At 44.7% G+C, this 16161-nt stretch overlaps 1 protein-coding gene across 1 annotated transcript; it reads left to right on the top strand.

Moving 5' to 3' along the window:
• Positions 1-1544: 1544 nt before the first annotated feature.
• Positions 1545-11901, top strand: SRGN (serglycin). Its single transcript, XM_060240803.1, has 3 exons — positions 1545-1807; positions 10284-10431; positions 10830-11901. The coding sequence occupies exons 1-3, from the start codon at positions 1717-1719 to the stop codon at positions 11038-11040; spliced, it is 450 nt and encodes a 149-aa protein (XP_060096786.1). The 5' UTR covers positions 1545-1716; the 3' UTR covers positions 11041-11901.
• Positions 11902-16161: the final 4260 nt, after the last annotated feature.

Consider the following 16161-nt stretch of genomic DNA (forward strand, 5'->3'; position numbering starts at 1 on the left):
GCTCCTTGGGAGGACAGCTATGGCGAACCTGGCAGTATAATAAAAAGTAGAGACATCACCCTGCCAACAAAAGTCCATATAGTCAAAGCGATAGTATTCCCAGTAGCAATGTACGTCTGTGAGAGCTGGACCATAAGGAAGGCTGAGCACAGAAGAATAGATGCTTTTGAGATGTGGTGCTGGAGAAGAATCTTGAGAGTCCCTTGGACTGTAAGAAGCTCAAATACTTTGGCCACCAACTGAGAAGGGCACACTCCCTGAAGATCCTGATGCTGGGAAAGACAGAAGGCAAAAGAAGAAGTGGACAGCAAAAGATGAGATGGCTGGACAGCATTACTGATGTAATAAACATGAATTTGAGCAGACTTTGGAGGATGGTGGAAGACAGGAGGGCCTGGTGTGACTTTGTCCATGGGGTCGCAAGGAGTCGGACTCGACTGTGAGACTGAACAAGAACAAAAAAGGTTGGTGATTGTGGAGTTTTGGCATCTATAACATCTGGATTCATAGCTTTAGAACCAGTGGTGCATTTAGATAATCCTTTTGACTTAATGATCTTATGCCCCCTTCTTTTAAATGTGAAACTATATTTAAAATGTGAAACTACAGCTTGCTTTGGGAGCCTCTCTGTTGAACTCATGAGCTGGGACCCTGGATTTCCACCCCAGAGTCCAACACTGATGCCATCACCGCTTGAACTTTCTTCTGAGAGCTTTGGTTGGGGTGTTACCTGACTGTATATTTTAAATAAGTGACTGAAAATTCACCAAAGTCTGTGGGGTTCTCCTCACTCCTCTCCCGCAAAATGCTGGTCCTAGAAAGCTTGCCATGATCTGGAGGACCCAGGCTAGCTGGATCTTGGCAGAAGCTAAGCAGGATTAGTCCTGGTGAGTATTTGGATGGGAGACCCCCAAAGAAGTCCTGAGTCATGACATAGAGGCGGACAAGGGCAAACCACCTCTGAATATCTCTTGCTTTGAAAACCCTATGTGGATCACCATAAGTCGACTGCAGTCTGACAGCACATTACACCAAGCTTAGCAAGAAACATCTGTTGCTTAGGAAAGAGGGAAGAGAGGGAATATTGTCTGCTCAGTATAAAAAGATATTAGATTTATATTCCGCCCTTCACTCTGAATCTCAGAGTCTCAGAGCGGTTCACAATCTCCTTTACCTTCCTTCCCCACAACAAACACCCTGTGAGGTAGATGGGGCTGAGAGAGCTCTCCCAGAAGTTGCCCTTTCAAGGACAACCTCTGTGAGAGCTGTGGCTGACCCATGCCCATTCCAGCAGCTGCAAGTGGAGGAATGGGGTATCAAACCCCGTTCTCCCAGATAAGAGTCTGTGCACTTAACCACTACACCAAAATGGGAGAACGAATAGGGGGTTGGTGCAAAGCTGGCATCAGGAGTGTCCTTTCCTGCAACCCAAATCCTCAAACGGTGTGTTGTATCAACATGCATTTGCCAACCCTAAAGGCTCACTCTTCTGCTGTTGTTTAGGCAACATTCCTGTTGTGGTAAGAGGTACAAGAACTGTGGGACGAGGCTCTTGGTTTTAGTATCGGATGCATCACTCTGCTGTTCTCAGGAAGTTGTGACGCAAGTCATGGGTTGGGTTTGAGGTTTTGGAAGCCTTCTCTAAAGGCGGTCGGCACTTCCCTCGCCCTGTGGTAGTTCTCGGAGTGGCAGTGACAGTTGGCAAAGCGGGGAGCTATGCGGGCTGAAGAGCAAATGCCTGTCCGGTATATGGGGAGGATTTTCCTGGCTCTGTGCATAATCCTCTTCATGGGATGCACAACACAAGGTAAAACGGCACATGGCTTGTTCTTTCTGCAGCCTTATTGGTTTATGGCACTGTGTGGCAGAAGGCAGAGATGTGGTGGGGTGAAGGGTTTCTCCAGAGGATGCCCTCTTCTCAGGACCCTTATTCTTAGCACTGTATTGTAATGCTGGCATCAGTAGCACATGATGTCCCATTAGGGTTGCTACCGGTGGGAGGGATGGGGTTGCTGGCTGCAGGCTGGGAAACTCCTGGCGATTTGGGGATGGAGCCTGGGGAGGACAGGCAGCTAAGTGGGGTACAGTGCAATACAGTCTATCCTCTAAAGGATCAATTTTTGCTGGGGGCAGACCTCTGTAACATGGAGATGAGCTGTAATTCTGAGAGATCCCCATGTCCCACCTGGAGGCTGGCGTTCCTATGTCTATAGTGTCCATGTTCCTTCCATAGTGAATGCAAAGAGGGACAGCCTTGCACTGTGAGTGAATGTGTGTGTGTGTGGTAGTCTGTGCACAAAACACATGTGTGTCTTTTCAGTCATTTATTTACAGTTCCCAGGAGGGTGAGACCATACCCAAAGCTCTAAAGAAAGTTTATTGGTTGGAAAGGCAGGCACAACTTTCCAAAACTTAAGAAGGGGTGTGTGTGGAGAATTGAAATAACAAATAAAAATAATGAAATTGCAGAATGTTGCTGCAGAAAGGGGAAATGTGTTGGTGAATGTTCAAGGATTCTCTTTCAGTTTTGATTTGAAAAGTCTTCATGTGCTTTCTTTTGGAGGTATAAAAAAGGAGCAACCAGTCTTCATGTACATGTCTGTCTGTCTGTAGTACAAAATGGTGTAGGTGTGGGGGAACACATCACTTTCAGCTAGTGATGTCATGGGCACAGGGATGCACACCCACATTTCACACACTTGCAAGCTACAATGGATATATAAGCTAAAGCAAAATACCACATGTTGACAACAACGATGCATTGCTTTCTGAGTGCTGGGGAAATACACTGTGCAGATTAAGTGGGGGCAGCTGTGGAGTCAAAAGTTGCATGTTCACTAAGATGTACAGGAAAGGAAAGGTCCCCTGTGCAAGCACCAGTCGTTTCTGACTCTGGGGTGACATTGCTTTCACAATGTTTTCATGGCAAACTTTTTATGGGGTGGTTTGCTATTGCCTTCCCCAGTCATCTACACTTTCCCCCAGCAAGCTGGGTACTCATTTTACCGACCTCAGAAGGATGGACGGCTGAATCAACCTCGAGCCGGCTGCCTGAAAACCCAGCTTCCACTGGGGATCGAACTCAGGTCGTGAGCAGAGCTTAGGACTGCAGTACTGCAGCTTTAACACTCTGCACCATGGGGCTCTCTAAGATGTACAATGGACATTTAAATAGGCCTTAGGAGCACTGGGCTTTGGTCTTTTCAGACCTGGGACCCATCTTTAATCCCCCAGATGGCAGGGGATGCACAGAAGGACACACATGTGACTGGAAGCGACATGACATAGCAGTTACACGAGAGGAAGAAGCCTCCTTTTGAGAAAAGGAATCCTCTCCAACTCACTTGGTCATTCTTCTGGTCCTCTAAGGTCAAAGATGCAGCATCCTGCCTGGCTCTCTGTGGATGCATAGCCGCAAATCCTTCCAAAAAGGACACCCCCCCCCACAACACACAAAGCAAAAATATGGATGTAGCCGCTTGCAAAAGTAATGTCTGTGGGGCTCTGTGATCCACTATGGGGCCCTGTGTCATCCCATGGGTTGCATACCACAGCCTTAGAAGAATATGCTATCATTTTAAGTATAAGTTTCAGACTTTGTAATCACAGACTCCAAGGTTGCAGAACTAAGCATAAATAATTCTGGACTGGCAAACAAAATAGTTTCTGCCCTGATGTAGAAATTCCATTTATATAGCATCAGTTAAAATATAGTATATGTGCTTAGTTTCAGGAATCTAGCCTTTTGAATGATTTATAGAAAACAATTGTACCCATAACTTCACTTAAAATGTGTGTTCAGAGTGAGCAGGGGAGAGGGAATATGTTCGTCCTCCCCCCCCCTTCCTCCAGTGTTATATCTACCTGTCTCAGACTTTAATAGATTTACTTGCGTGTAACCAGGGCTTTTTTGGTAGTAAAAGCCCAGCAGGAACTCATTTGCATATTTGACCACACCCCCTAATGGCACCATGGTTTCACACAGGGCTTTTTTGTAGAAAAAGCCCATCAGAAACTCCTTTGCATGTTAGGCCACACCCCTGGCACCAAGCCAGCCAGAACTGCATTCCTGTGAGTTCCTGTTAAAAAAAATATCCCCCTAAGTGTAACTGATTACAGAACAGGGTTGCCAGCTCTGGGCTGGGAAATATCTGGAGATTTTGGGGGTGGAGATTGAGGAGGGCAGGGCATGGGAGGGGAGGGACCTCATGCGATATAATGCTATAGAGTCTACCTTCCAAAGTGGCCATTTTCTCCTGGGGAACTGATCTCTTGTCACCTGGATATCAGCTGCAACAGCAGGCCATCTCCAGCCACCACCTGGAAGCTGGCAACCCTGACACAGAATATAGTATTGCAACAAAACAGCAAGGTGTTAGTAAAGGAAGTCAACTTCCTCTGTTGGGGCTTTTGGCGTAAAAGGACATTTTTGTAAGTGTGAAGACATTGAGGGTTCTCTTCTATATGCCAAATGTTACCACACAGGATACATAAACAGCTAGAAGGAAATGTGCCTAATGATCACATATCCTAGATACATTTATGAGACCTCTAATTTAAGTTACCTTTTCCTGTTGGGGTGATGAAATCATGCTACATTCTGAACAGCTGCTGGTCCAATAACCATTAGGACACTCCCCCTCCCCACATAGTTGGGATCTATAGAACCACCGAGCCTGACAACATATAGTGTGTGTGTGTGGGGGGGGGGGGGGTTGCCTTTTCCCTTCTGAGCCGCAGCTCAACTCACACGTGTGCTATTATTTTAAACTGTTTTTGAAATGTCCAGGCCTCGGATTCAGTGGGAGCTCACAGGAGCACAGCTCCTGAACCTTTCTGAGAGCTCCACCTCCTCCTTCCCACCTTATCCGTTGAATAGTAGGTGCAGCTGCATAACAATCTCTGGATGAGCTCCACCACCTATTTTCCTACAAAACGATCCCTGGAAATGCCCATCACTTTCCAAAGTAGTTTCACCAAGCAGAGGATGGGGACGGGGCCATAGGCAGAGTTTTTCATTTAGCAGGGCACCCATAGCCAAGATTTTTCATTTAGTGGGGCACATAGCCATGCTGACTTGGGACTCTGAGGGATAGGGGTGGCCAGGAACTGGCTTGGGGATGGCTTGCTTGGCCAGCAGAGCACAAGAGAAGCATGCAAGAGAGAGCATAGCAATGGCGTTGGATTGGAGGAAGGCATTGGATTGGAGGACAGGGCTGGGCTTCCAAAGAGAGAGCAGGGTTAGGTTGAAACAGAGCAGCTGAGGATATGAAGCAAAAAGGGCCAAACATTTTTATTTAATAAAATAGATCTGTGCTTCTTAGAAAGCTCAGAAAGTGATTCAGTTGAAATATGGAAGGAAGTGTAACGAAATATTCAGTGAACTTGAGTAAACAAAGGATGAACACAGCCAGAAAGATTTCTTTGTAATCCGCTAATACTACTGAAGAGCGGGATAAAAAATTAATTCCATAAACTGCCCAGCCAGGTTTCAAATGCTTTGTTTGGCTCCTTTGAATGTTAGAAAAGGGGTGTGTGTTCTACAGAATGTTATTTAGCTAAATGGGAAGGAATTCAACTGAAAAACTTCAGTCAGAAATTATTCTTTGCAGTGGCAACCAGGCTTTTTATTAGCAAGAACACACAGGAATGCAGTTTCAACTGGCTTGGTGTCAGCGGTATGTGGTCTAATACGCAAATGAGTTCCCGCTGGGCTTTTTTCTACAAAAAAAGCCCTGGTGGCAAACATTTTCCACAAAAAGTTAAAAGGCATTTATGAGAGTGTCATCTGTTCTGATAGCCTTTATCTTAAATTGCCTCCCTGCCATTTGTGTTGCTAGATATGATAGCACAGAGTAGAGGGAATACACGCACACTGAATGTTTGTTGACCAGAAGATCAAATGTTCTAAATTTTCTCTTGCTGTCCAGCCAGATCACACAGCCTGTCCCTGGCCTCAGATACAGCTTTTTTTCTGCTGACTATTTCTCGTCTCATAAAAAGAGCATTCCTGGATAAGACCAGTGGTCCATCTAGTCCAACATCCTATCTCACACAGTGGCCAACCAGTTCCTCTGGAGGGCCAACAAGAGGGAATAAAGTCCAAGATATTTCCCTGATGTTGCCTCCTGGCTCCAGGATTCAGAGGTTTAGCACCTCTGACTGTGGAGGTTTTCCTTAATCACCATGGCTAGTAACCACTGAGAGACCTATCCTGCCATCTTTGCTTCCTGCAGTTGAGTAAGGTGTCTTCCTGAATTTGGGCTGTGCCTGCCAAACAAATATTTTTCCTCATGTGGAAAGCAGGAAACCCCTGGATTAAAGGAGACATCTGCATGACACAGTACTCATCTCAAGTACAACTCACAGCATTTGTCAGAAAAAAGTTGAAGTCCAGTAGCTCCTTTAAGACCAACAAAGTTTTATTAAGAAAGTAAGCTTTCGTGTGCTAAAAGCATACTTCATCAGACAATGAAATGTGGTACAATTAGCAGTGCTACATATAGCTTGTGGGTAGTGGCTAAGCATGCAAAATAGTATAAAGTTAGAATCCAATGGCAAGATAGTGAAATTAACAAATTGAAAGAATAACAGTTTGGTCTGGATAGTATAAGTTGGTGGGAAAACAGCAAAAGGTAAGAAACTTGTTGGAATTGGAGAATGATGGTGAGAATGGCAGTAAATATTAATTACACTGTTTCTCCTCAAGCATGGGTTAAACTGAGAACATCTTTTTCTCAGAGATGTTTCTAGCCACCCAATATACTTTTTAACATGTTAGCATAGCATTATAAATATTCTAATGTATTCACCCTCTGGAGTCACCAGTTCTTGTAGTCTGATCTCTGTAGTCTGGAGAGCAGTGGTAACTCCTGGAGAATGTGAGGCTTCACCTTGAGGTGGGTAACCCTGTGTGAGAAATTGGGGTGGGGGGAGCAGTGGCAGCAACCAGTGACATGGGATGGGGATGGGAAGAGTATGGATGCTGTTCCCATTTTCTGCCATGCCACTTTCTGCTGCTGGGATGGGGCAGGACATGTTTTTATTCCTCCTTCTGGAAGCAGCTGGCATGTGAGGCAGGCTGACTGGTAAGCTATTTGGATCTTTCATTGGACTAGGCAAACCTTTGCAGGTTAGGGCCTTGCAATTAGTCTATACACATCAGAGTAGGAGTCCAGTAGCACCTGAAAGACTAACAAAATTTGTGGATGGGTAGTGAGCAGTGACTCACAAATGCTCATTCCCTGCCATAAATTGTGTTAGTTCTTTAAGATGCTACCGGACTCTTGCTCTTTTCCGCTGCTACTGACAGACTAACACAGCTACCACCCATCTTGATCTATCTCTGTAGAGATCAGTTCCCTTGGAGAAAATGGTTGCTTTGCAAGGTGGACTTGATGGCATTATAACCTCCTGCGGTCGCTCCGCTCCCCAAACTCCACCCATCCTGGGCTCCAGCCCCCAAATCTCCAGATATTTCCCAACCCAGACTTTAAATGGCCTTCGGGATGCTACCTGTCCTGTTGGGGAGCTGCATGTGCGATCCCCTCATGAGGCAATTATTGTCCCCCGTCTAGCTGTTTCCAGATGGAAAAATGTTACGCTATGATCCCATTCCCAATCCAAATTGCCATCCGGTGCAATTTGGTTGGGAACCCAGTTCCCTAGCATTTTACCTGTGAATATCTGACTCAAAGTCAGGTCAGGGGAACCCACATACAATATTAAAAATTGTAATATATCATTTAAAAATTGTAATGTGTCTTTTGAGAGGATAATTGTGATTCCATTAGGTAATTTTGCTTAGATACAGAGACAAGTCCGTATGTGGAATGAATTGCTAGGCTTTCCCCACTGAGCAGGCCTACAGTTTGAAAAGCTATAGCCCAGCGTCTCCAACGTGGTGCCTAGGGGGAACCATGGTGCCCACCAATACCTTTCCTGGCACCCAGGAAGTGGTTTTAGAAAAGGTGTGAGGTCAGGAAGGCTTCTGACTGAAGATTTATTTTTAATGTTGTTTTGGCAGCAGTTCTCCGATAGGGGTGCCAGCCTACGGGTGGGGCCTGGATATCTCCTGTTTTAACAACTGATCTTCAGCTGGCAGAGATCAGTTCCCCTGGAGAAAATGGCTGCTTTGAAGAGTGGACTCTATGGCATTGTACCATGCTGAGGCCCCTCCCCACACCCCACCCTCTCCCAAATCCATTCCCAAAGTCTCCAGGTATTTTCCAACACAGACCTGGCAACCCTACCACAGCACAAGAATCTTCACTGTGTGACTGACAGTAAACTGTGGGAAGCGTTTTGTGACTCGCTTTGCCTCCTGAGGGAACCATTTTGTGGCTGTTCCTGCTATGATTGTCAGAATTCCAAAGCTGCTCGCAGGCTCATAACAGGTTGGGGACCTCTGTGATAGCCATTTTAAGAGACAAATGAAGACATGTGGATGGAAGGGATTGGGGGCACTGTAGCCCCACCCCAAATAATGCTGCACTTCCATTTATAGATTAGAACAGAGCCTACACATATGTAACTGTGACTGGAAACCCTTACAAAGCAGAGTGCCCAGCCTCATGGGAAAAGTTCTGCAATCATTCTTGTGACTACTCTGTTCTGACCTTTAAATGCATGTGTCAGCTGGGGGCAGGACTTGCTCTCAGCCCCTCCACATTCAACCTACGTATATTGACTTTAGGTGCCTACCAAGGTAACTTCTTATCTGGAAGTTACAGAAGGAAAAAGAGTTGTGGGTGAGATTTCTGAGCAGGAAAACAGCTGTCATGGAAAGGGTCATGCAACCCCTGGCTGCTCTTTTGTGTGTTTTGAAACTGCCTTTCTGGCAGTTTTGCCCTGTATAATTGAGATCCAAAGCAGGAATGAATGGAAGATTGCAGCAGCCACTTCTGGACTCAGAAAGAAATGCATCTGGCATTTTCTTTGGTAGTGGAAAGAGTTGCCACAATATTCTGTCTCTCTCTTTCACTAGCACATGAGCAGACCAGTTGTGCAGGCAGTTGTTTGCAGGAGTTAGCAGGCCACAGCAATGGCTGCTCATGCTCTTTGTGCACAAAGCTGCCTCATACTGAGTCAGACCTTTGGTCTATCAAGGTCAGTGTTATCCACTCTGACTGGCAGTGGCTCTCTGGGGTCTCAGGCTAGGGTTGCCAACCTCCAGGTGGCACTTGGAGATTCTTTGCTATTGCAGTTGATCTCCAAACAACCAAGAGGGTGGGCACTATGGCATGATACCCTGCAAAGGTTCCTCCCCTCCTTCCTTTCCATGGCCCCCTCCATGTATTTCCCAATCCCAATCCAGAGCTGGCAACCCTTTCTCAGGCACAGATCTTCTGAGCCTTTCAAGAGGAGGTTTAAACCTGGGATTTCCTGCATGCAATGCAGATGCTGTACCAGTGAGCTGAGACGTCCATCACTGAGTAAAGAGCAGAAGGCATCTTGGTTGGCTCATGGTCTGGACCTCCAGGATCTTTGCTTCGTCAGCCTTTTGCCTCATTTTCAATCACAAGATCTTAACTTGCCTTGCTCTGGCAAAATGTTTGTTCAACAAGATCAACTTGGCTAGCTTCATCCGCTGGCCAGAGGAATAAAAGGAGACAGTAGTTGCAGACAGCATGATTAGTCCAAAGCAGTATCAGCCTTATGAGTCTGAAGAAATATCCAATACCAAAAGCCATGTGATATCTTTTATGAGGATCATCCAAAATCGCACGAGAGTGTGCAAGCTGGATAACTTGAATGCTTGCGCAGTTTTGTGTTGTATTTTCTTATTTCCTTCCCAAGAAATATGTGCATAAGCATACAGCTATTTGAAAAACTGATACCCTGTGAAGCTAAGTGGTGATATGCTATGGAGTTGTTTGTGTGAGAGATTTAAGTTTCGTTGAGGAAACCACAGGGTGTTTCCCTTCAGACTTCGGCATGGGATGCCCTTCTTTGAAACTCTAATACTCAACTTTTCAGCTCTATTTCTGCGTATTTATAATAGTTGCTTTTATGATGACAATCGGGGGGAGGGGGTGGGTTGAGCAGGAACACAAAGGAACACAGTTCTGGCTGGCTTGGCACCAGGGTGTGGGGCCTAACATGCAAATGAGTTCCTGCTAGGGTTTTTCCTACAAAAAAGCCCTGTGAAACAATGGTGACATCAGGGGGGGTGTCATAATATTCAAGTGAGTTCCTGCCGGGCCTTTTCTACCAAAAAAAGCCCGATGACAATAATATTATTTAATAAGGATTATTTTTTAATATATAACCATTTCCACCAGGGGTTCCTGTTCAGATGGGCAGGTACATGAGGGTCAGATGTAGACCTGATGTCCTTTCCTCAAATTGTCTTGAAGAACAAGGTGCACAGAATGTAATTCCTGATGGAGCTGCTGATATGATCCTCCGTCCCGAGGCTGAACCAATGGTGTAAGTAAAATGAATTTTCACCAACAAACGTCAATCTTGAAAATATTGAATGTTTGCACATAGGGTTGGATCCAAATTAAATTTTCTATTAAGGCATTTCCTTAAAGGTGCCTTCATCATGGAGAAGGATCCTTCTTCAGAAGGATTTATCGAGAAGCAGAACCAAGACAAGAAGCATTCTGAATGTGTTCTTTGCTCTGAAAATCGCTAACCTAACTCCATTTTGTTCCTAGCTGTTGAAGGAAAAGGACAGCCCAGAGGCATGTGTTTCGTTTCACAGTATCATAAAACTGACTCAGTCTGTAATGTGATCTTATTTCTGGGGAGCAGATTAGGATGACTTCCAGTTTTAATTTTTAACTTTTAATTTTTTCTTGTAAATGATGGTGATGTTTCAGGATGAAGAGACTTCAAGAGCATCCTGATAACTCTGTGCTTTCTGGAGACGAATATGGATCAGGAAATGAAATTGAATTGGAGTCTGGGTCAGGCATTGATGACAATGCCGATGACTTCATCATTCCCGACTTTGTCCTGCACCAACCAGACAGGGACATGAAGCTCAAATTAACAGATGAAGGCTTATTTCTGCAGAAGCAGCGGCTGTGATCTCAGCCATAGCCGGTTGCTGCCACCTTCTTTTCCCTATGTCTTTTGTGTTTGATAACTAAAACATTACACTCAGAAGAAACATTTGTGTTTGTGTGTAGGTGCCTTAAAATCTTTGGGTGCTTTTCTTTTATCTAAATCTATTGAATGCAAACTCTTCCTTATAAAAGGTAGACAGATCTCTTTGGTTATGGGATCATAAAACTGTTTATGAAAGTCAGACATTTGTTAAGTGAGGAAATAAAAGTATCATTTAAAGAAAATTAAGCAACAACAGTGGAATATCTATAATGAAACTCCAAGCAAACACCCTTGAAATATTTCCTTTCACTTCCACTCTACTCCAGAGCAGCTCCCCTTTCCCCCTAGGCATATCAGGGATAGCATGTCCCCACAGCTCTGTGTCCTTGTGGCATCTTCTGAGATGCACTTCAAGTGAGCACTGCAAGAATCTAGAGCTGTGCATTCTCCTCCACTTCATGGGATGCTTCTTTAATAAGACCACCCTCTGCAGCTTACCTAACTGAAATGTAAGGTGCAATGTTATCTTCTACAAATGTCAGGAGCAAATGAGTGTGTTTGAAAACATTTGCATTAGTAAAAAATAAGTAAATCAAAAAGTGGTATTATGGGTCACAAAATACCTGTTATGTTGTTCCCAACTGGAATTTACTTTGAATTTGAGGAGCTATACATTTGAATTGTCTTTGTTCTATTTCAGCTGTTTCCTCGTGTGATCTTGTGTTTGCAGAGACACACTTCTTAAATCTTTTGTTCATCTTAATACCAGACACTTGGGCTTCCCCCTGGTGGCATGCATTTTTAAAATCTACAATTCTAATAAATCTAGCTGCAACCGAAGACTATTTCTTATAACTTATTTTATTGAATTTATACCCTGCATTTCTTCCCCAGTGTGGACCCAAAGAGGCTTACATTATTCTCCTCTCCATTTATCCTTTACTTGACAGAATGCTTTATCAACACCCCATCCAAAATTGTAATGCCTGTGAAAATGTTAAAATCCATATGTTCCAGAAACTGATGTATATATGAAACACTTCTTTCAAGGCCACTTTACCTTCAGAATGGCTCTTTGGGATTATACAGTTAGTCGTTCACTCTCAAGAATGTGGAAGCAAGCCAGCAGCACAAGATACGAATGCACCCTAGGGTTTATAAAGCCATTTCTCTCCTTCATACAACCCTCCCAAGTGCACAGTCTGCTTGGGGCTGGTTCACATGTTGTTACAAAGTACTTGCAGCTGCCACAAGGCCTTTGGATCACATGTGAGCTTGGAAATCCATGCTTCTACAGTGTGGACCAGCTCAAATCAGATCAATCATGGAGAAAGGGCTTTAGGATTCTCCCTGCATCATTTCTGTACTTCAAATGGCTGCCGACTGGGCCATATGAGGGTAGAACAGCATGGGTGTGTGTATGAAGATCCTTACTTACATATGCCATTGTCCTGGTTTGAATCCCCTCTCACGCACACCACGGGAACTCAAAATTTCCAATGTATGTGTGACCCAAACCCTCATGGCAGCCTTTGTAACATGTGTATCAGCCTTAGTTCATTCTTTTCATTTCTAATTTTCTCTCTCTCACACACATTTAAAGTGTGAGCAGAAGTTTGGCAGATCAGAAATGGGACAATCCTTACACATTATGGCCTCTGACACACATATTATTTCATGCTTTTTTATAAAGAATGGTAGATCAACTAAGATTTATTGGGGAGAGTTGGCTGGTGCTTTACCTTTTTCCTTGAACAGATTATTTTTATTTCTGTGGATATGATATAACCAGAAGTTAAGCCTAGTGCTCAGTCTTCTTGGGTAGAATCATATTGGCTTTTCTACTGGTGGAAGAGAGAAGGGAGGTGATCTTGCCAGATTCCTGCTCACTGCCAGGTTCCATCTTCACTGCTGCGTCTCTCCTGTGTAGTCCCACAATTCCCAGCTGTTGCCTTGGGGCCTCCATTTCCTGTTGAAGTAGAAAAGATGGTTGGATCTGTAAGGAGTTTGACCATGACAAAGGGAAATGTGGATATGTCCAGTATGGGCCTTCATGGCTGTGACCAAGTGCTCAGCAGGTTGTGGAGGAGGTTGACCTCCCTACCATTGGCTGGAGAGAGGGACAGATGGGCATCTGTGTGAAAAGAAAGCACAGGTTTTGAGTCAGGAAGAGACGAAGGTAGACAGACTCTGCTCTGCGTGAGATTAATCACCTGGAGATCCTGGATCTGTCTTTCCAGTGGTTTGGGGTGGTAGGTCTACTGACCTGAAGGAGTGCCTCTGTGCCTCCACTTGCAGACTCAATCTGTATATTTGTACATGAAGCAATGACTAAAAAAAGGACAAGTTTCCCTCCTACTCCCAGAGAAGCAATCCAATTAAGCACTAGCCCCTGGAATTTCTCACTACTTGATATCATTGCTAGTCAGGAAATACCTGGAGATTTTAGTGGTGGAGCCTGAGGAGGGTGGGGTTTGGGGAGGGACTTCAGTGGGGTACAATGTCAGAGAGTCCACCTTCCAAAGCAGCCATTTTCTCTGGGTGAACTGGTTCTTTGTTGCCTGGAGATCAGCTGTAATTCTAGCAGATCTCCAGCTATCCCCTGGAGGCTGGCAACTCTACTGTTTGGAGAAATGCAGTGCAGATACAAGCCACTTAACGGGCAGTTAGCTCCCACTAAAATCAGTGATAAATAAATTGGCTTAAATTTGGCTGGGTTGTAGCTGATGTACTTAGTACCACATCTGCAGATACATCAATAATAAATTGAAGTTTTAAAAAAGCCTTGAAAACCTAGCAGTTTTGCAGTTTGATAATGTGTATCTCTAAATCTATCTCACAAGTATTTTTACTGAGAGCAATAAATGTTCTATAATACATAAATATGTATAAAAACTTGGAAAGGGGTCTCTAGTAGTTCTCAGTTCCTCACTGTGGCTTCACTCCAAGCTCTGACACTCCTCCTATTGTCCTGCTTCAATTTGCTTTCATCATCCTGCTTCACAAATAAGCATAAGTGAAAGTATCACCAAAAATCCTTCATCAACTGTATTCTCCTGTGTAAGTGTTTAAAGCCGCTGTCCAAAAAACCCGGTCAGCTAGCCAACCTGGCTATCTACAAAAAGAAGCAACAGTTTGTAGCTCCAGAGCCTTTGCAGTGTTTCATGGAGCTATTACCTTATTACAGATCAAATAATCTAACCGTAATCAAATCTTTAAAATGCACTGAGAGCTGCAGAAGGATGCCGACAGAAGAAAGAACCGTTATCTGCTGAACCCCTCTGGGCTGACAGCGCAACAACTTTACGTCCACAGGCACTAGTCTGTCAACTGATCAAAAGATTTTCCATTGATTAAATGCATTCAAATCTGTTGAACAAAGCTGGAGCGCAGTGGCACCTTTAAGCCTTGCAAGACCAATTTCACACTAGACCTTCGATCCTGGTTTAGCCCTGTCCCCAAGCTGACTTTCTACACTAAAACAATAGAATCATAGAGTCACAGAGTTGGTTTCTCTGATTCTAGTGCAGAATGTCAGTTTGGAGCCAGGGCTAAACCAGGATTAAAGGTCTAGTGTGAAATTGCTTCAACAAAGTGTTATTCAGAATGTAAGCTTTTGAGTGCATGCACACTTTGTCAGGCAATTAAATGGGGTACAGCAAGCAGAGCTACATATAGCTGGTGGGCAGTGGTTAAGCACGCAAAATAGTACAAAGTTAGAATCAAATGGCAAAATAGCTATCACTTCAGACAAACATGGCTCCCCACGAGAATCTATTCAAAAATGTTGATTGATTATATTTTAATAATCTAAACCAATTTGGGCGCAATGGTGAAAGACAAATGCTCCAGGCCCAGTGCCTGTATCGGTCTCTGAACTTTTTTGAAAAGCGCAGCCTTAGAAGACCATGTGTGGCTTTGAGCAGAGGTGTTGTGTGCTTGTTTTTCTGATAAAAATCCCCAGCTGCTTTTCTTCCTACACGGATTAAGCAGAGCATTTTCTTCTGTTATTGCTCCAAAGGTCAAAGTAGATATGTCATCATCCTTGTGTGTACTTATGGGTGCTTGCATGTTTTGTGCACATGTACATCTTTGCATGTGCTGTTTTTTTCACTCACTAATGAACACATGTTCTGTCTATCCCGCGTAGTCTTCATGTATGGCAAGCTTTCACACTATAAAGGCCATGATGTCTGTGCTGCAGAGCATCTATTTTGCAATCTCCCAAGTCTACACCTTTGTGAGTTAAAGTGTGCATGTGGTGGGAAGGAAAGTCAGATATTTATCTAGAGTATTTAGACCTCATTTTTCTGCCAATACTGCACCCAAGTTATACAACTATACACAGTTTAAAACAAGATAGATAATATATTATTGTGCACAAACTTTTAGTTTGAACTTCTCCTGCAGGAATCGTAAGTTATAATAAGCAAATGACAGTTGTTAGAAGAAAAGGACTTTTTTTTTCAAATTAAACTTTGCCCCAGTGATGGTTTCAGTTTTGTGGGGTTCTTGACAACTTGGCCTAGGAGGATCACTAACAGCCCAATCCAGACATATGTGGTGGGCAGCCGCTCGGGCGTGGGCAGATCTACGGTGCTGCTCATTGGCTTCCAAAGGGGAGATGGTAAGCCATGCTGGGAGAGGGAAGAGGGGCCCAATGAGAGAACCCGTCGCCATGGTGATTCTGCCCAGGCGCACGCCATTGGCCCACTGCTGAGGTGGAAGTGGGGATGGCGCAGGCTTGCGCAGGACCATGGGATTGGCCAGCCCATTGCATGTGACTGGGCGAGGGGGCGGAAAGCCCATGCCTATGAGGCCGTCAATCCCCCCACTCCCGCTGTCAGAGACTCTGCCAATGGCAGGCTGGCAGCCAAGAGCATGCGCGGACAAGCAGGAAGTGCTAAGTGCAGGAGTTTCCTGTCCTAGACAGCAGCTGGAATATGGGTCTGGGAGTGGCCAGGCCAAGTCCAAAAGACACCACCACCACCACCTGGAGCCCCCCCCGGTGTTGCCCCACTGCCGCCCCCCACTATGTGCAAGGAACATCTCCCCTGGGGGCCGCAGAACTCGGAGTGTGAGCCGCTGGGCATGCATCCA

This window comes from Heteronotia binoei, chromosome 6 (genome assembly GCF_032191835.1).
Source record: "Heteronotia binoei isolate CCM8104 ecotype False Entrance Well chromosome 6, APGP_CSIRO_Hbin_v1, whole genome shotgun sequence".
Classification (NCBI taxonomy): Eukaryota; Metazoa; Chordata; class Lepidosauria; order Squamata; family Gekkonidae; genus Heteronotia; species Heteronotia binoei.

What these genes read in the sequence shown, in the direction of transcription:
- SRGN (XM_060240803.1), top strand. Translation starts at nt 1,717, where the DNA reads ATGCGGGCTGAAGAGCAAATGCCTGTCCGGTATATGGGGAGGATTTTC. An exon ending in CATGGGATGCACAACACAAG is followed by an intron (nt 1,808 to 10,283) that starts GTAAAACGGCAC and finishes CATTTCCACCAG; the next exon opens with GGGTTCCTGTTCAGATGGGC. An exon ending in CCCGAGGCTGAACCAATGGT is followed by an intron (nt 10,432 to 10,829) that starts GTAAGTAAAATG and finishes GTGATGTTTCAG; the next exon opens with GATGAAGAGACTTCAAGAGC.